Source organism: Pinus tabuliformis, chromosome 6, assembly GCF_031772625.1.
Source record: "Pinus tabuliformis cultivar Carrire ecotype Pingquan chromosome 6, CPIR1, whole genome shotgun sequence".
NCBI classification, from domain to species: Eukaryota; Viridiplantae; Streptophyta; class Pinopsida; order Pinales; family Pinaceae; genus Pinus; species Pinus tabuliformis.
Window position 1 is genome coordinate 2081814792 of NC_142292.1, and position 23080 is coordinate 2081837871.

Below are 23080 nucleotides of genomic sequence, written 5' to 3' on the forward strand. Positions count from 1 at the left end.
CCCGATCCAGGAAAATCAGGTACTGCGTTGCACTATCGGTTTTCTTTCATTGGGCGTTAGATTTTTGGGTAATTTACCTACTGCTATATAATTTTCAACATCAGCGTACCATGGTGTTTTGACAGTAACAACAAACAAATGTTCATCTGGGAATTGATCTTCGACTGCTGTTGTGTCCGCTGGCTTTGGCATTCGTGAGAGAAAATTAGCTATAGGATTCTCTTTTCCAGGTCGATCCTTTATTGTGATGTCAAATTCCTGCAATAAAATCAACCATCTTGTTACTCTACCATTTGTAACAGGTTTATTTACTAAGTATTTTATGGCAGAGTGATCTATATATAAAACTACAGGATACCTAGTTATATAATGTTTAAACTTATTTACAACATGTATTATAGCTAAAAACTCTTTTTCAGTTACAATATAGTTTAGTTCAGTAGGAGATAGATTCTTGCTAATATAATAAATTGCATATGGCTTTTTATCTTCTTCCTGCCCAAGGACTGCTCCAATAGCTGTGTCTGAAGCATTTGATGAAATTTGGAATGGTAAATCCCAATTCGGGCCCCTTAGGATGGGGGCTGTCGATACAAGATTTTTCAGATCCTCGAAACCACAGTCACACTTATTTGTCCAAATAAAATCAACATTCCTAGTTAGTGCGTATAGAGGTGTAGCTATTTGAGAAAAATTCTCTATGAATCTCCTATAATAACCAGAAAAACCCAAAAAACTGCATACCTTTGTTTGTGTGGTAGGAGTAGGTATTAACAAAATTATCTGAATTTTAGTCGGATCTACCTGTATTCTAGCTACTGAGATATAATGACCTAGGATGAGTCCCTCGGTCATCATCATATGACACTTTTCATGGCTCAAGCAAAGCCTGGTGGCAATACATCTTTGCAACACCTTTTCCAATGTGTCTAGTGCTGGCTCAAAATCATCTCCATATGGTGTGAAGTCATCCATATATACTTCTAGCCCTTCATTTATTAAATCTGAAAAGATGCTGAGGATGGCCCTTTGAAATGTGGCAGGGGCATTGCATAGGCCAAAGGGTAGGACTCTGTAAGCAAATGTTCCCCAAGGACAGGTAAAAGTAGTTTTATCCTGGTCTTCAGGGGCAATCTGGATCTGATTGTATCCACTGAAGCCATCTAAGAAAGAAAAGAATTTCTTTCCTACTAACGTGTCTAATACCTGATCAATGAATGGAAGGGGGAAGTGGTCTTTCTGGGTTGCTTTGTTTAATTCTCTAGAGTCTACACATATCCTCCACTTTCCATTCTTCTTTGGCACCACTACTAGTGGAGAGACCCACTTGCTGTCAGATATTGGGTAAATAAAGTTTACATCTAGAAGTTTTTGTAATTCAGCTTTCACAATATCCTTAATATGAGGGTTTAGTCTCCGTTGGGGTTGGCGAATGGGTCTAGCATCCTTTTTTGTATAAATTTGGTGCATACATAGCTGGGGACCAATTCCTTTCATGTTCAGGAGATCCCATGCAAAATATTCCTTGTATTTTCTCAGTAGTTAGACCAGCTTTTCTTCTTGTTCAGGAGTTAGGTTTTTGTTAATGTTCAAGGTTTTTCCTGGATCAATCTCTATAGTTTTGTTGTTTGAAATAGAGGTAGTAGGTATTGATTGATCATGAGTGTCTTTGAGGGGATCTTATTCTAGTTCGTTATCAAATGCTGCCTCTATCATGTGACATTGTACATGGGATTTGGTTTTTGGTTGGTTAATGAAATTGTTAATGATGTCATCCTCTGTTTGGTCTTTAAATTCGAGGGCATCTTCTATGGTTAAAGGCGATCTAATGTTTTCTGTGAGATATGATACAGGTTGTTTGTTAGTTTTCATTATTGTTAGGCTTGGCTGGGCTGGAGGGTATAAAGCTAAATTCTTGACATTACTCCCTCTAGTTATAGTCATACTGCCTTGTCGGTAGCCAATGTAAGCATCAACAGTTGCTAGCCAAGGTCTACCTAAGATTAAAGGGTGTCCATCTAGCTGGTTTTTGGGATTAATGATTAGAAAGTCTGTAGGATATTCCCAGGAGTCTATAGAGACCATTACATCATGTAGTGTGCCTTCTGGTCTGACTACCGATCGGTCAACCAACTCCAATAAGGTTGTGGTTGGATCTAATGATGTAATACCAAGCTTTTGACAAGTGGTGGTTGTTAGGATATTGATTGCAGCTCCTAAATCAACTAAGGCATTTGGAAAGGAGTGTCCATTGATTTGCACCGTAACTATAGGATTCCCTGGGTCCTCATATTTTATGGGTGCCTCTCTTCCTGATAGTAAGTCAAATAGGGTGCCGACTACTTGGACGGTTGGGTTAGTTGTTATTCTCCTCTTTGGCTTTTTTATACATAACTCTTTGATGGTTTTTGCATAGATCGAGATATCTTGGATAGCCTGGAGGAGTGGGATCTTTATACACAAATTTCTTAGTTCTCCCAGAAGATCAAAGTCAGGATGTTCTATTGGGTGTGGTATGATTAGTCATTCTGGGAATGGGGGAGAAGAAGTGGTTGCTTGGTCGTGAGTTTGTTGTCTAGCCATATCCTCTTCTTGTAGTGGTTGTTCTAAAGGTAGCAAATTTTAGACTTGATCATTTTTATCTCCCTCAGTTTCTATTATGCGCCCAGACCTTAATTGAAGGTCATTGCACTCCCTTACCTCGGTTTCTAGTTCTGGTGCTTCGATTATTTGAACAGATTGAACCGGCCTATTATTAGGGTTCAGGTTGGGTTGGGCTGGGAGTTGTGGTCTTAAGTTGGTCTGAGGATTTTGTTGCAATGTATATGGTGCTGGAAGTGCAGGTTGAGGGAGAGGAATCGTTCCGGTTGGCTGATTCATAGGTCTTTGCTAGTTCGACTGCCAGGTTTGACTCTGTGAGGTGGAGGGTGACCATTGTGTCAGATATGAATTATTTTGCCAAAATGGTGGATAGTAAGGGAAGTTTGGCCAATTGGTTTGATTTGGCCATGGTGATGTAGGAAATGGCTGCTATGACCAGCTGGGGAAAGGTGGCTGATTTTGCCACATTCCATTACATTGCTGAGCATCATACTGAGGAGTCTAGAAAGAAGAGGATGGATCACTGGGTATACCTATTTATCGTGGCTACCATTGACGGCGCTGATTGAGTAGGTACATTGGTTCTGATTCTTCTTCTGCCTCCTTGTAGACTACTTTCAGGCCTGGGAGTGAGGGACAATTTTCTGTGGAGTGGTCTTTTGTGCAAATGGCACAGACTTGGACTACATCTAGTGGGCACTCTTTATGGCTGTGTTTCTTTCTGCATCTAGGGCAGAATATTGCCAAATTTTTCTCTGCTTCTGCTTGCTTTTGTTTAGCCTGCATAATGTCGAGCTGCGTTGTTAGAGTCCCTAGAATATTGGTTTTGAAGTCTTCCAGTAGATTCCCAATTTCTGCGCGGGTTACACCTCCATCGGAGATCTTGTTGTCCCTTGTGATTATGTCACATTCTGCTGGTTTTAGCCTTGTACTGCCTCTTGAACTCCTGATACATAAATCAATAATGTCAACAAAACTTTCCTGATATATGTCACCTTTTCCCATAATGTTTAATGTTTCAACCCATTGTTCCTTCATCCCTTTAATTAATGTAGTTTTTAACACATTGTCAGGTAAGGGTAAAGATGCATAAGGAGATCTCTGGAGATTGTATTGAAAGCGTTCTACATATTCCTCCAATGTTTCATTAGGTCTGGCTGTCATTTGAAATATTTCATCCTTTAATTCTCTAGACCTACAATAATCCTAATATTTCTTTAGAAAAGCCCCTTTCATCTGATCCCAGTCATTTATAACACCTCCACCTAACCCCATAAACCATCGTAAAGCTGCTCCTTTTAATGTGGAGGGAAATAGTTTTAGCTTTTGGGGATTGGTGGTATAGTCATACCCCCAACCTAATACATCGAATTCAAACAGAAATGCATCTGGATATTCCGATGTTAGGCCATGGAATGTAGGAATATGCTGGAGAGGAATGGCCTTTATAGGTGCATTAACTGCAATATCTACAATGGGATATTGCAGTGTGGAGGTTTGAGGTGTTTGCTGGTTCTGGGCCATTTGATCAAATATGTGCCAATATCCTTCTGGGATTTCTAGGGAGTTATTCCTAGGCTGAATAGAAGGAGTAGGAATGGCTTTAACAACACTTCCTTGGTCTGGGATAATGAGTGTTCCTTGCTGAACGATTATTTGGGGGGATTTTGGCTTTTTAGGTTCTTCAACTTTGTTTTGGATGATCTTGACAACACTTCCCTTATTTGGGCTGCTTAGTGTTTGAACTACTCCAAGAGGGGATCTTGGTTCTTCTATTTCCCCTGTTTCTCCTCCTCCTTCACAGAGATTACTAGAGTTCCCTTCTTGTAAAGAAATTGGGCGAGAATTCTCAATTTCTTGAAAATCTTGCTCAATTTCTTCTGTTTGGCTATGTACCTCAGCAAAGGCTACAAATGGTGATTCTGTGGCCCGAAGGGAGCTAGTAGGTTGTCTAGAAGCAACTTTTCTAGGACCTACTGATGGCTGAGATTCTACTTTCTTGATGATATCGTCTATAAAGGTCGATCGGCCAAGGGTCACCGGCCCCTTAGCTTTATCAGGTTTGGGTAGTGGTTTTTGATTCTTTTTCAGGCTTTTTCTACTTAGTCATGCACACAACTCAAATACTTATTTCTACCAAGAGTAATCAACAAATCTACAGGAAAGTGGGCGGGGGAGCAGTGCTGTTACATGCTCCGTACGCAGGTTCTTACCTTCCATTTTTAATACCCAATTCTCTCCTAGTAGGCACTTTATCAAATGCACACTACTCTTCTAAAAAAACAAATGGCTACACTCTCCCTGGCAACGACGCCAAAATGTTGAGGTATAAAAGATGTCTTTTGAACTCCTATTTATCCTACATTAATTATCAATCTAGGTACGATTTTTTATTTCAAGAGTGTACTCAGTTTGAGGCGGGCAATTTATTTCAAGAGTAATTTTTTCTAATTTGTAGTACAGTTCTAAATACAAGAGTAAATGGATGCTTGAAATAAAATTTAATTGCAATCAAAATAAACTTAATGCTCTGCAACTTAAATCATTCACTCAGAAAACTACAACAATTTATCAATCGAGGATGCAGTAGTGATAACTCTTTTCTCTGTCAACTGATATAAATGAAATCAAATATAAACAAGATCCATAATCTGAGAACTTAGACAGCGATAACCAATGTCCTTTATAATTGTTGATCTTACATTCCACACTAAAGCAATTAACTGGAAATGATAGATCACTAATGCTGCTAACAGAAATGTAGTAAAAACGCTCTTTGCAAAATACTTAAAAGCAAAACCAAATACTTGCAGGAAAGAAATAACACCTATCTAGTATGAATGAACAACAATGCTAACTTAATAGAAATGAACAACAACGCTAAATGGAAATGAACAACAACGTTATCTTAGTGGAAATGAACAACAATCTGTAATGAACTGCGAGGCTTTATAACTGAAATGAATAACGATATAAGTGGTAAAGGATAATAATCTTGTTATGATAGGAAGGGAATAACAACGTGATTCAATCACAGCTTATGCAATAAAATGATTCCATAAAGTATTAGAACTTGTAAAGACAGGAAACTGTAAAGCAATGCGATTCAAGGAAATGAAAAGTAAATCAAACCATCACACGACTGGAACTGTAAAATAATGGTACAGATAGCAAGTGGATCCACCAGGGTCGGGCCCTTAGCTGCTAGTGAAGCACCGTCAGGCTAATTCAGTAGGAAGGAATGGAACGACAACTGATTTATGTATTAATCATGTATAAAAAGTTTACAAGCAATCGTACTCTGTTTTAACCAACAAGAGTCGATGATCAAAGTAACAGCGCAATAGTAAGTTTTGCAAAATTATAATACATACCCCCCTGGGCTACAAGCATTGTCCTTTTTTTTAATGGCCAGGCGAATATATCAAGAGTACAGATAAGTTCTGAAGCAGCGATCCCTCAGGATCAAAGGATCCTGAGGGATTCACTCTATCTTTGATTTCCAGTTTATCGTTTTATCTTCTTGCGCTGATGCCGTGCTTTCCCTTTCTTCTCCTGGATTATGTGCTCTGATCTTGATCTCCTTGTCTGGATACGACTTCCTGGGGAAGGGAAAATAGTTGCTTCTACTTTGTCTTTTCCTCCTGAATAGTGGTTTTCCATTTCCTTCATTTTCCGTATAGAAAAAGACAATAATCAGTTATTTTGTATCAATCACAAATCTCCTTAATTCTACCATAATTATTTAACATATTACCATTTTAGAATGTAAATGAGTTATGATTCAAAGGAAAAGATAAAGAAATAAATGGCAAATGCATACCTTTTCCATCGCTCAATAGTTACTATCATTCATGACTATCTGACACATATGCATATGACTATACTAATCAAATATCATCTATCATGTATGTGATCATAGCATCAAAATACATGTACATAAACCTAATATATATAAACCTAATGCTTATAAAAATCCTTCACTTACTTACATGCATGCCAAACGTACAATACCTGTATGGCGATCTTCTCTTACCCCAAAGTCCAATGTTGCAACCTCATTATGATGATCTACATCTCTTGCTCTATCTTAGCCAACACATTATAATTATAACAACCAATAGCATCATGATGACCTAAATTACATACAATGACTTCACAAGGCATGTTTGACCTACATTTCATGCATAACTATAACCAAGGCCATGCATGCATAGCAACTACATATAGACATATAACATATGAGTACGAAACCATATACACATCATTCTCACCAGGGTACAGTCATCACTGCATGACCATATCAACTACACAAACCATGACCTCATGCATGAAAACAACAACCACATCATGTGCACTTGAGAATATGTGAACACTGATGTGCATAAAAAATGTATGTACAACCAGACGCTCATGACAACATACTCCACGACAACACCTTCAACCTTCACATAGCGAAATCACTACAACCATGCTCAACATGATGAAAATGCAACAAGCACCTGGACTACATGCATAAGGGACACATATGCAACCAACATGAAAGCATGATCAACACACAACCCAAGGAGAGTACAACCACGCTCTGATACCACTCTGTAACACCCTCCTCACACATCTACCCAAAAAACCGGTCAGCCGGGGTAAATATGCGACTAGAGGCCACTATGATATGATTCGACCTCCTAAGTCACGTTAAGGAAGTGAAACTGACAGAAACACACCATACAAACATTCAACATAAGCTTAAGGACCCTCACGAACCAATCCAACACTTTAGACAGCTTGCCCTTGGATCCCACTAAGCTTTTCGACAACTTAAGCCTTAGTGGCTCTCATGCTATAGGAATGCCAATGTCCATAAACCCAAAGTTTCTCTCACAGGCTTTCCTGCTAGTATCCAGAGACTCATTTCAGTAGTATGCCAGTGTCCCCGAGAGTTGAGCCACTTTTTCAGGCCCAGAGCCCAAGTCACTACCCAAAATTGAACCATCTCTTTAGAAGAGTAAAATAACATGGAAATAACATTACTAAAGAAAATACTTGTTTAAGACCTCAACTGAACCCCTACTAGCCATGACAAGCATTTTTTTAAACATATCATGAATATGTAAACTACAGGTGTAAATAACCATACTGAGCATAAGGGTCTCATACTTATCTGAGATTCCCCATGAAGCATTGATGCCTCAACACATTAAATAACATTCCATCAATTAGTCCATATTTACATTGATCATTTAGTTACAAGTAAAAACATGATGAGAGCCATACATAGCTACTGTCATAAAGCATATACATAACTACCATAATAGGGACAAAAATACCAATGAACTCATCGTCATATAAACCTCATATAATCTAGTATAATTATCATAGAAATACAACAATAAATAACCTCTTATTGATGATGAAAAATCCAACCTGGGATGGGACTTCCACGTTCCACCCGACTGTAGAATGGCTAAGCCAAATCTCTCTTCAGCCATTCACCCTTGTGCCATATTTCAAGCATGGATGTGAGATCTCATAGAACACATCAATCAAAACTCATCCATGGATTCCAGAGGCCATCCACCTCAACCTATGAAAAAGTGATTCCACCTCACGGTCAGACATCACAAAACCATCATTAGATTTGTCTTCATCCAAGCCTTCGAGGGCCTCTAGAGTATTTGTTCCAAGCAATGCTTCCAGGACTAGTAACTCAACCCACAACTGCTGTCGAGCTTCCAGAGTATTTGTCCAACCAAGGCTTCCAGGACTAGTAACTCAACTGACCAAGGGCTTCCAAAGCATTTTTCCAACTACGGCTTCTAGGATTAGTAACTCAACCTAAGTTGTTACAAGGCTTCTAGAGCTTTTTTCCAACGAGGGCTTCGAGGAACTAGTAACTCAACCCAAGCTAAGGAAACATGAGAACCAACCAAAAACAAACAACGAATGTAAACCTACAATCACCATGGCTATCCAGGAAATGGAAAGGCTAGGCAAATCCATTGCCAATCCAGGAAATCATCCATGCCAGTGATAGATCATAACCAAGAAACCACACGCATGTGCCATGCATGCCAAAACTAGTGAGGAAAACATACATGCAACTCGGTACTTACAAGAAAAACTAGTGTAGTTGTTGATCCCGATGCCCTCTTGCACTTTCTTGCTCTTCCTTTTCCTTCTTGCTCTAAGAATCCAAGTATGCCACACCCTCCAATAGTGCTCCAAGAAAATTCTAAGTCTCCAAGAGTATGGGAGAGAGAGAGAATAATGAGAGAGCTCCAAAACTGAAAGGAAAAAAGATTTCATTGGCCAAGCCTGAGCCAAGAGATTACACTCACTAAGATCTTTCCAACTGATCCTCAGAAGATGTTTTATTAATGAGGCCTCTATTTTCTTCATTTTCCATTATTTTCCTTCATTTTCCTCCTCACATGCAACCTGTGACCTTTGACCTTCCTTTTCTCCCAATTTCCTTTATTTTCATAAATAAATGTGCCAAAATGCCTTTTTTCCTTTCCAAATCCTTAGCCATTTCCTTTGTCAATTTCCTTAGCCATAAACAATCACAAGTGATCCCCATCACTAGGATTTTTCCCAACATTCAGCTTGGAATAATTGTCCCATCAACTGTGTCCTTCTATATTTTTACATGGATGTTTGTTACATGTTTTCATCATATGAGATTGCAGGTACACCCAATAGTTGTGAGGTGTATCAATGTACCCCACAAATATGCCCAACTAAGTTATTGGTTATAGATTTTTTCTTGCATCCTTGGTAACATGACAGTAGACTAATGAACCAAAGATCTTGAAGTGTTCCACATTTGGTTTCTTACCTGAAAAATCTTCTTCTGGTGTACTCATCCCAAGAATTCGATGAGGACTCTTGTTCTACACATATACAATTGTGTTGCATGATTTAGTGCACAAGTGCAATGGTAGGCCCTGATCATGTAACATTTCTCATTCAACTCCCACAATACTTATGTTCTTCCTTTCAGCCACCCCATTCTGCTGTCGGTTATGGGGTGCTATTAACTCCCATAAAATTCCTTCTGATGCATATAATTCCTTGAATTCATTTGACACATATTCTCCAACATTATCGCTCCTGAGAGCTTTAGCTTTCCTACCAGTGTCTTTCTCAACAAGTGCTTTAAATTTAAAAAATTTAGGGAACATCTAATCTTTCTTCTGCATGAAGAAAATCCAACATTTACATGAGAAATCATCTACAAATATTACATAATACCTGTGCTTGGCCATGGAGGGTGTCGAGAACTTTCCACACACATCTGAGTGAACTCTTTCAAGGATTGATTGCACTTGACTGTCCTTATCATGAAAGCTATCTTCGGTGTACTTACCTAATTTACACTCTTTCGATGTGTCTCTCTGCTCTAATGTACCATTGTGAAGTCATGTAGAAATTTGTTGCATGATCTTCAAAGCTCCGTGGTGCAAGTTACCTAATATTCTATGCCACAACTCACTGATGTCTCAACTTTGCACCTTCTTTGCTTTTGTTCTTAAAGAAACACAATCTTCTACATCCAATTTGTAGAGGTTCTTCACCTGAACCCCGATCCACTTCACTTGTCTTCAGGCTATGTGATGAAGGAAAGCATTTCCTTTGCTAAATATCACATTGTAGCCATAGTTCTCCAAAATGGAAACTCAAACCAAATTCTTCTTCAAATCCGAAACATACATGACATCTTCTAATGTGAGAGGAGAACCAAAATCCCTCTAAAATGTAATAATATCGATGCCGGTCACACTATACCTCCCATCATCTCCCATGATGTGCATCTGGAGGTCCTTCTCCTCCAAGTCACTGAAGAATTCTTTATTTTTGGTCATATAGAATGAGGTTCCACTATCCATATACCACAGACTACCCATCATCGATGTCATTATGCAACCAATGAGGGTGAAATCCATCTAGAATAGTGAAGCAAGAGCTTCACCTACCTCTCCTCTTCAGGGCTTCTTCCTGGCCTTCTTGTGCAGGCACTTCGTGGCATAATGTTCCAACTCATGACAATGAAAACATTTAATCTTCGACAAGTCCTTCTTCTTTCTGTCCTGATTGGAATCTGATTTGGAATGGGATGACTTCCCTTTCCCTTTATTCGCCTTTCCACTTAAGGCACAATTCTCCTCATCATCATTCTTGGATGAGGATCCATATATGGTGTTCCACCAAATGTCTTCTTGCACCAAGTCGGAAAAAAAACACTCCCACTCTGGTAGCTTCTTCCTCCCATTTACTGAGTCCTGGTAGCTATGCCAACTCTTGGGAAGGCCTAGAAGTGCTAGGCTAACCATATCATCTTCAACAATTGTAACACCAACACTTCCAAGATCATCCTGACATTGGGTGAACTTGGTCAAGTACTTTAGTATTGTGTCGTCCCATTCCATCTTGACTTTTATGAGCTTGTCCTTTAGCGCCAACGTCTAGTGGTCACTACTATTTGAAACAGGTTTGTCAAGGCCTTCCACATTGCACATGGAGTTTCCTTACAGTGGAGGTTCGAGACAGAATGATCTCAAACTCCTTATAGGATAATCCTTCTTGACTTTGTAACACATTTTCTCCACTCTTCCAGATCTTGAGTATCAGTGGCTAGAGGCTTAGGAATATCTTTGTCTTTGAATTCCTTAAGCTCATTGTCTTCTAACACTACCTCCATCCTGTCCTTTGAATAAATATAGTTCGAAATACCCTTAAGGGAATATTCGAGTCTCAATCCGTAGAATGACATCCTACTCGCTCTGAAGTATGATACTGCAAATTCGCTTTCAACTACAAAAGAGAAATTCATATTCTCCTCTTCTAGAGTGATTTCTTCTCTGATACCATGTAGAAATTCCTTGTAGATTTAAACTGCTAATTGTAATTTACTAAAACAATAGACTTGAATCTATTCTACTCATCAGCAGAATCAATTAAATGATCGCGAAATGACAAAGTATACAAGAGAAAGAATTCAATCAACACATTACACAAAGATTTCCTGGGGAAAGCCATAGCTAAAAACCCCTGTTATCTGTATATTGCATTCGTCAGAAAATATGAGAAGATTACAATGCTTTTCTCAATCTCGAGCAAGCTCTGCACTATCTCTATCTTTCTCACAACTTTCTAGACAAGCCCAAACCAATAGTTAACCAATTTTTCGCTTGCGCAAGTCCCTATTTCCTTGCACTGTTTCCTTAGGAATTAGCCCCCTATTAATTAGGGAAATTCCTCAAAGGAATTGCACAATCCATCATAGACCTTCCTCTGACTACATGCACCACCTATACAATTCATAGGATTATACAACTGATAGTACAATGACCTTGAACTCCAATCTCAACTGGGTAACTCTTAGATCCGACATGCATGAGTTATTTATGAGTGAATCATCAGTTAACTTGTTGATCACTTCAAGCAGCACCACACTACTAGACCTCCCACTAGTTCCTACAACAATTGGAACTAGTTTAATTGACTTTAATTCAGTTAAACTGAATTAATTAATTACAACTCAAAATAAAATCAACCAGGGCTCCTACAAAGTAGGATACACTCTACATGACTCAAGTTAGACCCTCAACTCGAATTAATGGAGCCAACTAAGTCAAATGAACTTAGTTAACTAATACAAGTTGTAATGAGATGTGGAATTACAATTTTATTCCTAATTTAATTTAATGAATTAATTAAATTAGTATTTTCTTGTTACATTTTCAACAAAGATTGTTTTGAGATGATAAAGAGATGGTGTTAATTGTTTTGTTGTTATTGACTATTGTACAAATTAATACATCTTAGATATTACTAATTTATATTTTTCTTAAAATACAAGTAATTGTTTTTCTTAATAATGAAGAAAATTATCTGTCATTGGTTGTCCATTTTTTTTTTTCATGGTAACTCGTGAATTGGTAACTTTGGAGTATTGTTCTGGGAAAGACCCAAGATCAAAACATAATGAATGCCACTGTTCACCTCAATATCAAGATATTCAATTTCTCCTGCTACGTTGAGCTTATAGGAATTACTCGTCACAATTTTCAACTTGTTCAAATTTTGGCCACACAGGCTAACATGCCTCTAGAGAGTAAAACCCATGTGGAGGGGGAATTAAACGCACTAGCTACACTTGAGCTATTATCATTTGTCTTCATTTATTTTAATTAGTTACTCCTAGCTAGGGTACGTTAAAATAGTCTTGCATTTTATACTCCTCGTTACCTGATAAGTTAGAATAGTCTTGCATTAGCACTTAAATTCATGGAAATCATCGACTGAGATAATCACATCCATGATAGAGTTTGGATGGGGTTATCATACCAAATGATGTGAGGTATAATTGGGATATCATATTAGAGAGCACCCCTATTTTTTGAAGGACATTATGTGCTTATCAACAAGGAAATACATTTAGGTCACTTAGATTGACCTTCTTTAGGGTCTTAAATCTAAGATGGAATTTTATTTTGATCATTTTGTGCGGTTAAGAGATAAACCTTATTTTTAGACCTACATATACATGCCAACAAAATATTCCCCTTTGTTAATTTAAGGTATGTTCCCATCGAATTTGTGTCAAAATAAGCCCTATAGGGTAGATAGTTTGGTTGAAGCCCCCCCTTCCAAGTCATTTTCCCTCTGTCATGAGGCACGAGTTTGATTTTCATTGGGTCCATCAACGTCAGGCACCTAGAAATAAAGTTGACTGGGTGGGTAAATTAGATCTATCTAGGAGCATTCTAGGGGAAATAAAACTTTGTGTCAAAATAGATCACCATGGCCCACAATTTAATAAGACTTACTAACTATTCCACTTGTAGGAGACTGACATACGATCACCTCATTTTTAGATCTCCTATCTACTATGAGGTTAGAGGGGAGGTTTTACTATATACACCTCTCCACATTATTTTGTTATCTATTAAAGAGATTTAAACTATTTTCATGGGGGATAATTTTCGATAGAGGTCATTGTCCTTGCATGGACCTTGTTGGCTATATCTCATAAAGAGGATCACCTATTTCTTCCCATTGTTCTATCCACTTATGGTGGAAAATGATAGGTTCAAGCCTACACCACTTTAGATACCAAATTTGTTATACCTTGGGTTTCCTCTTAATTCTCCACCTAGTGGTTTAATTGACCTCCATAAGACTCATAAGGATCTTTCATTCTAGACTCAAGACAAGCACCACTAGAATTATAAATATACTAGCACCAACAAATTCCACCACAAGGTTCATTGAGAGCTCTTAAATTAAGGGTTCCTCCTAAGATTACATAGCCATGCCCTTGACCCAAATATTCTTTGAACAACATTATTAAGTAGTGAAACCATTGAAGGCTATTGACAATTGAGGTGAAAAGTCTTCTTTTCTCTCCCTTCATTTCCCTTTTGCATTACTTTCAAGATGCCTTGACATCACAACTTTATAATGACCACAGTTTTTTATTGGGAAGAGATATAATTCATTTTATTCTCAACTTGAAAATAAAATATCATATTTAAAATTTTTCAATAATTAAAACGAATTATTTGAATATTAACCATAAATAAAATATTTGAATAATGATACTTGTAATTCATTTTATTCTCAGCATAAAATTAACGCATGGCACTTGAAAAAATATCATAACTTTAAGAACGTTGATGTTTGCAGTCTGCGGGTGGCCCGTCAGCAGCAAATTCAAAGCTGTCACCTCTGCCACCAGAACCGGCTGACTTCACTTCTGATCGGGATGTCACTGTTGGCATTCCACTTGGGAACAAAGTATGAGAGCTTATGAGATTCATGATTGTCAAAGTTACGAAAGTTATATTGATTGATTACTTTTATCGAGTTGATAACTTTTAACAAATGGCATATCCAGGACTTAAAGAAATGGGAAAGGGATTTGCAAGCATGGGAGGAAGAACTCAACAGGAAGGAGCAGGTATTTCTGCTCTTTGTAAAACAAAAGCACGTTGTTTGTTTTGATTTTGGTCATATATTTTTTTAGTATGCAGATTTATATGATGATGAAATTATTGGAATATTGTGATTTAGTTGAGGTATCCAAGGTTTTGGATGAACACTTCACCTATTTTTAAAGGCTTGGAACGTTTTTGAAAGTTAAAAATATGATAATGAAATTATTAGAATAAAAATATGATAATGAAATTATTAGAATATTGTGATCTAATTGAAACATCCAAGGTTTTGAGTTAACACCTCATCCATTTTTAAAAGCATCTAAAACAACCTTGAGATATGCTGAAATGTTCACCAGAAAAATAAAACATCTCAACAAAATCATACAGTGTTCAAAAAGTTTTTCCCATAATTATATAAATGTTTTCAAAATTTCCTAATTCAATGCTATACCATTGTCATTTTGATTTTTGAATCAGTTGAAGTTAGTAGCATGTGAAGATGTACTATTCTCAGAATCAAATGCTATGCATTTTAAGGTGCAAGCTAACCATTGTTGAATTACTGTAGGAAATCAGGAGAAGGGAAGAAGCTCTTGCCCGTAGTAAGTAGTCTTCTAATGCTGGATATATAAATTTGGCATTCTTTTCTGTTATTCCTCGGAAGTTTTTTAATTTTCTCTTGCAATCTTTTGCAGCTGGACGCTTTGTGGTCGAGAAGAAAAACTGGCCTCCCTTTTTTCCAATTATGAATCATGACATTGCGGGAGAAATACCTCCTCCTTCACAGAAATTGATGTATATTGCCTTTGCAACCTGGTTGGGTATATATTCTTCTCCTCTACAAAACCTCCCCAAAGTTTACGATTATTCTTGTTAGAGTACATTGCTTATTTAATATGTGCTACATGCTTGATGTAAGATGTGTGAGGATTGTAACTTAGTGAAATAGGGTGTAAAGAGATTAATGCATGCAATGGTTTACAGTTTGAGATTATCATTGAGATTTATTAATAATAATGTTAACAATGATAACGATAATAAGAAAATTGATTACTTGATTCGAATGTTTAACAAGAAATATATTGATGCTAACCTATATAAAGACGCTAACAAAGAAAAACTGATATAAAGAATTTGCACAAGTTGTAGACACCGAAAGAACCAAGGAGTTTGTCTCGATATTGAGATCGTTATTGGAAAGTGATGTAATTTTGTTACAACTTCCAATGAAAATAAAGTTGGTGCCTCCTAACGATGAGAGAGGGAACCAGCAATAAGATTCATGGCCCGAAGTGGGGTTTTGTATAGAGGTAATCACTTGATTTAAGTTTGACATTGAATAAATGTTAGAGGCAAATAATGTGCAGCAATTAAAAGAATAAATACACAGCAAATAACCATACACAGGCCCAATCAATTTGGGCTATGTCCATCAAACATAGTCATCGACAATTTTTTATTTTCAAACAGGAGAGTACCAGGAGAGTGTAAAATAATATTTTCCTCACAAACTCTCACCACTCCAAAACAATCCGTATGATACCTGTTTTATAGCGAAGAGAATCTAACTACCTCATAAATCCTCTCACATCAAATATAGGATGCATTAACTCTCTCCCAACAACCTGGAGCTAATCTAGCAACAAATTCCTATTGTTGTCACACATTAGAGATTTTTGCCTATTTTGTGAAACAGAAAATCTCAACAATCTCCACCTTGACAACAATTAGCCTGATGCCCTGTTTTTTTATTATTTTCATCTTTTTTGCAAGCCAAGAGAAGCCAAACACCAACGTAGCTTCTCTAACAAAACTGGTTTCGTGAACATGTCTGCACAATTCTCCTTTGTATGCACCTTTTCAAGAGAGACTACCCTTTCAGTGATAACCTGTCTTACAAAATGGTACTTGATCGGTATATGCTTTGATTTACTATGATAGGCCGGATTCTTAGCCAAATGTATTGCACTTTGACTGTCACAAAATAACTTGATGTTGTCCTGCAGCCTACCAAACTCACCAAACAAACCTTTCAACCAAATCGCTTCTTTGCAAGCATGAGAAGCAACAATGTATTCTGCTTCAGTAGTGGATAAAGCAACAATGTTCTGTAGCTTTGACATCCAGCTGATAGCTCCACCTGCAAGAGTAAAGACATACCCTGATGTTGACCTTCTCTTATCCAAATCACCTGCAAAATCAGAATCAACATATCCGCAAACAAATTCACTACTCTTATTGTAAGTGATACAATAACTACTTGTGCCTCTCAAATACCGAAGCACCCATTTCACTGCTGACCAGTGTTCTTTACCCGGATTTGCCATATACCTGCTGACAACCCCAACTGCATGTGAAATATCTGGTCGCGTACACACCATCGCATACATTAAACACCCTACTACATTAGCATATGGAATTCGAGACATAAATTCCTTTTCTTCATCTGAATTAGGACATAAACTCGAAGAAAGCTTGAAATGGGAAGCGAAAGGGACTGACACAAGCTTCACATTATTCATACCAAACCTCAAAAGTATTTTCTCAATATACTTTTGTTGTGATAGCCATAGCTTACCATTGCTCCTGTCTCTGAAAATCTCCATGCCCAAAATCTGTCTTGCTGCTCCTAGATCTTTCATATCAAATGTCCTTGCCATCTGAGCCTTCAACCTGTTGATTTCTTCTATGCTTTTGCTTGCTAAAAGCATATCGTCAACATACAATACTAAGATAATGAATATGCCATTTTTAAATTGCTTAAAATAAACACAATGATCATATTCACTTCTAACATATTTCTGACTCAACATGAAAGAATCAAACTTCTTATACCACTGCCGAGGCGACTGCTTCAGGCCATATAATGACTTCTTGAGCCTGCAGACAAATTTCTCATTGCGATGCTGAACAAACCCTTCCGGTTGTTCCATATAAATTTCCTCATCTAAGTCTCCATGTAGAAATGCAGTCTTAACATCTAACTGCTGCAACTCTAAATCAAGAAAAGCCACTAATGCTAACACAATTCTAATTGAAACAATTTTAACCACTAGTGAAAAAATCTCATGAAAGTCAATGTCGGCTTTCTGAGAAAACCCTTTTGCAACCAGCCTCACTTTGTACCTGTCTTCCGTATCATTCACACCCCGTTTCAGCTTGAAAACCCATTTACACCCCACAATTTTCCTGTCTTTCGGAAGCTTAACCAGATCCCATGTGCCATTCTTACCTAAGGCCATCATTTCGTCCTTCATGGCTGCTTTCCACTTGTCACTTTTCGAACCTTCTATTGCTTCCTGATAGCACAGAGGTTCATCGTCATTAGCAGTAAATACAACAGAAGTGACATAATCATCAGACCTTCTCGGTGGCCGTTTGATTCTTGTCGACCTCCTTAAGGATGTTTCTGGCGCTTCCTCGATTGGCTGACTACCATCTGTAAGAACTTCTTGATGATCAGTATCTGAGACCTGTTCATGATCTATACCTGAACCCTGTTCATGTTCTGATTCTGAAACCTGTTCATGACTAGTATCTGAACTATGTTCATCATGACTATCATTAGAAATGCTATCAAACTGAATGTACTGAAAGTCAGATACATCATCCTGTTTCAATCTACTATCTACATCTAACTGTACAAGAGAGGATTCATTAAACTTTACATCTCTGTTGATGATGATTTTGCAGGTAGTAGGATCCCACAATCTATATCCCTTTGTTCCAACACCATACCCAACAAAGATATACCTTTTAGACTTTGGATCTAATTTAGTTCGCTGATGTTTAGGCACTAGAGCATATGCATCACAACCAAACACTCCGAGTTTAGAATAGTCACAAGGGTGTCCTTTCCATACCTCTTGAAGAATCTTGCAGCCTATCGCCATTGATGGAGATCGGTTTACCACATAACAAGCTGTTGCCACCGCTTCAGTCCACAACTCCTTGTGCAACCCAACGTTACTCAACATACTCCTTGCTCTCTCTAGAAGAGTCCTATTCATGCGTTCAACAACTCCATTTTGCTGAGGAGTATAAACCGTGGTCTTATGTCTCTCGATCCCTGCATCCTTGCAATAGCTGTCAAACTCCTTGGAAGTAAACTCACCACCATTGCGAGTTCTTAAACATTTTATTGTTCTACCAGTGCTGTTTTCTACCAATGCTCTAAATTGCTTGAAAACTGAAAAACACCAGACTTCCTTTTCAACATGTAGACCCACACTTTCCTAGAAAAGTCATCAATAAATAATACAAAATAAGACGAGCCACCATATGAGGTTGTAGGGGCTGGTCCCCAAACATCTGAATGGATATAATCAAGTATGCCTTTACTAGTATGTTTGCCTGTTTTAAACTTTTGTTTACTTTGTTTTCCAAACAGACAATGCTTACAGAAATCTAACTTTCCAGACTTTAGATTTGGAAGTAACTTGCGCTCAGCCAAAATTTTTAACCCTCTTTCACTCATATGCCCCAAACTTTGATGCCATAAGTGAATGGAACTACTGTCATGTTCAGACATCGTAGACACATGATCTGACCTTGTACTTCCTTCTAACTGAAATAGATTTTCTACCTTCTTAGCTTTCATAACTAGTAAAATACCTTTGTAAATTTTCATTACTCCACCTTGAATTACAGTTTTATATCCATTTGAATCAAGTGCTCCTAATGAAATCAAATTTTCCCTTAAATCTGGTACATGCCTCACATCAGTTAACATTTTAGTTGTCCCATCAAACATTTGCAGTTGTATACTCCCAATTCCCACAATATTACATGTTACATCATTACCCATGTACACAACACCATCATCAATTGATTTAGATGTCTTAAACCAGTCTTTATGAATACACATGTGGTTTGATGCACCGGAATCTAACAACCAATGTTTACCATGATTTGACACATTAACTGATAATACTTCATCACTCAGACCTGAACCTGATGCTGAACCTGTATCTGTCGTATTTGCCTCCTTCTTCTCTGTCGAAGAATCTGCTTTAGAAGTTTGCTGCCGTCGCTTCCAGAAATCCTTCTTTAAATGTCTTGATTTGCCACAAAACCAACACTTTACCTTACTCTTCTTCCCTTTTGACTTTGAACGTGAGTCACTCGCCCTACTGGAGCGTCTTTCTTTCGAACGACCTCTAACCATCATAACTTCTCATGTAGAGGCTTCTGAATGCGACCTTCTCCTTGTTTCTTCCGATAATAATGATGCAACTACATCATCAAACTCAATAGTTTCTGATGAACTAAGACTTATAGAAGTAACAAAATGATCCCATGACTCGGGCAATGAGCACAATAAAGTAATAGCTTTATCCTTGGATTGAATTTTTACTTCTATACTTTGTAATTGCACCAGAAGAGTATTAAAAGCATTTAAATGATCAACAATCGATGTACCTTCCTTCATTCGCAAACAACTGTCGCTTCAGGAGAATCCTATTGGTTAAGGATTTGGTCATGTATAGTTTCTCCAGTTTCTTCCACAAACCAGCAGCTGTTGTCTCCGACACGATATTAAACAGGACATCATCACCAGACACAGTCGAATAGCACTGATTGCTCTTTCATCCATCTCGGCCCAATCATTATCTGTGATGTTGTAAGGTTGTTTGGATTTGCCCAACAATGCCTTTGCCACACCATGTTGGACAAGCAAATCGTACATCTTCACCTTCCAAATCTCGAAATTATTTTTTCCATTAAACTTCTCAGTTTCAAATCGGGCACTCTGAGTTTTCGCCATCTTGTATCAACCAAAAAACAATAATCTCCAAATCCAATTTTTAAATACCAACAATTAAAAAAAAATTGCCTATGCCTTATATTAGACTGTCTTTGTATTCATGAACTCTCAAACAAGTTGAGTCGAATCTATCAATTTCAAGACTGAGGTTATTGTATGGTAATAGATTCAGCAATTTAAATTTGACTCAACAGTAATACGATTATGCCATATATATAATGTTGCCAACATTTATAATTACGCATCAGCACAAATTTGAGGCGCACGAGTTATCATACGCACCAGTTATCACACGCAATCATAAGCACCAACAACACCAGCACGCAATGAATAAACCAGCCCTCACGCACACGCAGGTCCACACAGGTCTCCACGCAGGTTTAGAAAATACCTTCCACTGCACCATTCAATGCACCAGTACTCCGGGACTCCACGCAGCAAAGGGACATGGCCAGCACACAATACCACCGCACCACCAGCAATCAACTCCACGCAGGTTGTCTGGTCTGTTGGCCTCCACGCATCCGCAGTTGGTTTACGCCCAACGCACCAACAATCACAACAATCAATTGAACATACGCACCAGCAAGCACATACGCACCAGTGTATACTGATTTTATTTTCCCAGCGTAATACCTCCACGCACCAGCGCTCCAGCAACACACCACCAGCAATCAACTACGCACCAGCAGGTAAGGGAGTATGCGCTCCACCTCCACGCAAGCTTCTGTAGGCTCACACGACGCCTCCAACATGCTCTGATACCATTTGTTAGAGGCAAAAAATGTGCAACAATTAAAAGAACAAATACACAGCAAATAACCATACACAGGAGACAACAAATTAACGTGGTTCACCCAACCAATCTGGGCTACGTCCACCAAACATAGGCATCGACAATTCTTTATTATCAAATAGGAGATTACAAAATAATATTTTCCTCAAAAACTCTCACCACTCCAAAACAATCCATATGGATCCCTGTTTTATAGCTAAGAGAATCTAACTGCCTCATAAATCCTCTCACATCAAATATAGGATGCATTAACTCTCTCCCAACAACCTGGAGCTAATCTAGCAACAAATTCCTATTGTTGTCACACATTAGCGATTTTTGCCTATTTTGTGAAACAGAAAATCTCAACAATAAAGTTTGACATTGAATATATGAGAGTGACACAGAAATAAATTGTCTCGCTTAGTTGCCTACATGATTCTCACATCAATAAGCTGTGGGGCAATGGCTAAACAGATGCCAGAATTCGGAGACAAGATTACCACAATGTATCCAACACCATTTTCTCAGAGAGATGTGAAAAATGAAAGTTACTTGGACATTCACTCTAAATCGATACTTAAAACTAAGAAAGTACTTTAAAAAAGAATGATTGTATTTGTATTAAGCCGTAGACTTCGTTCCAAACCCTTTAGAAGTGTGCTTAAGTTTAGACTTAGATTTTGAGATGCAATTTAAAATAGATGGTGATGGGGTGTACTGTTAAGTCACTAGTGATGTGAAAGTCATTTGTTTAAATTTTTTTGGGCTAAAATTCAGTCATGTTAGGGCTCAAGACTTGTGCGATCTCTTGTGATTTTGACTGCTTAGATACCCCTGAAACACCCTTTCTCAAGCCAAAAATGTTTTATTAAAATACTTTGGTGAAAAATATTTGAAATTGGATAAAATTCTAGCATGCTAAATGCTAATATATATTTGATTTTAAAAACTTAAATGTCCCTAAATAATAAGTACTCAAATAGCAAGTTAAGCATACCAATTATCTCAAAAATAATATTATATATAGATAAAACTAACTATTAATTCCTTTAAATTTATTTATATAATTTTAATTAAGACAATTAAATAACATAACCATCCGATTCCCTTTAATATTCCATTTCTCTACGGGCACGTGAGGATGTGCTGTTTGGTCACATAACCACCCAATTTCTGTGAGTACTCCTTTCGGTAGGTTAAGTTTAATCATTGGAATGTTCTGACATATCTCTTTTTATAGTGTTGCACTTCATGGTGGAGATTTACCATCTTTGGTCATTGACAATTCTCCATGCTAAACACAATCCAGTGATTGTTGCACTAGTATTATTACGATGGATCATTTAAATAAATGCATGGGTAGTGTGATAATGTCAAGGATGTTAATCGATAGCGTGATAATGTTAAGGATGTTAATGTCCTGTTTTGTGCTTAAATTCAAATTCTTTTTTATTATTATGTAAATGAAAGCTTTAACTTTAAATTACATCAAATTATGTAGACACCAACCTACAAGAAAATCAAACCCCCTTTTCTTTGCAAGAACCAACTTGTTGGAAGCACCATCTTCTTAAATTTGCAGGAACGGACCTACTGGAGGAACAAACCCCCACTGATCCATAAGCACTCACTTGCTCAGCCTATCATATCTCTATTTCATCAATTTTCAAACACAGTTCTAAAGCCTTTTGAAAAAAAATATTGTTGTACCAATTTATTTAACTCTCAGATCTGTTGCCCCATGCTCTACAACAACCAAATCTTATTTTGATTCTTTGATCCAAATATGATTCCTTACAATTTCTTATTCTCCAATATGTTCTTTATCAAATCTATTTTCTGCAACCAAACTATGAATGCTTGAGATTTACATTTCTTTTAAACACACTAGTACTTTTCTATAGACTTAGCTCTTAATCATTAATTTAAACTTTTTCTATGTTCCATATCTATTCCTATTCACTCTTATGCTTAACTCCCTCTCATCTT

General features: G+C 37.6%; 1 protein-coding gene across 2 annotated transcripts in view; it reads left to right on the plus strand.

The window, feature by feature from the left end:
• Window positions 1-23080, plus strand: part of LOC149267572 (secretory carrier-associated membrane protein 1-like) — a 194561-nt gene that overhangs the window by 57297 nt on the left and 114184 nt on the right. For both annotated transcript variants that reach the window (XM_089399159.1, XM_089399157.1), the window contains exons 3-6: window positions 14293-14403; window positions 14504-14566; window positions 15115-15148; window positions 15242-15367. In XM_089399159.1, the coding sequence (XP_089255285.1) occupies window positions 14293-14403; window positions 14504-14566; window positions 15115-15148; window positions 15242-15367 (334 nt within the window). The remainder of the gene's footprint in view (window positions 1-14292; window positions 14404-14503; window positions 14567-15114; window positions 15149-15241; window positions 15368-23080) is intronic.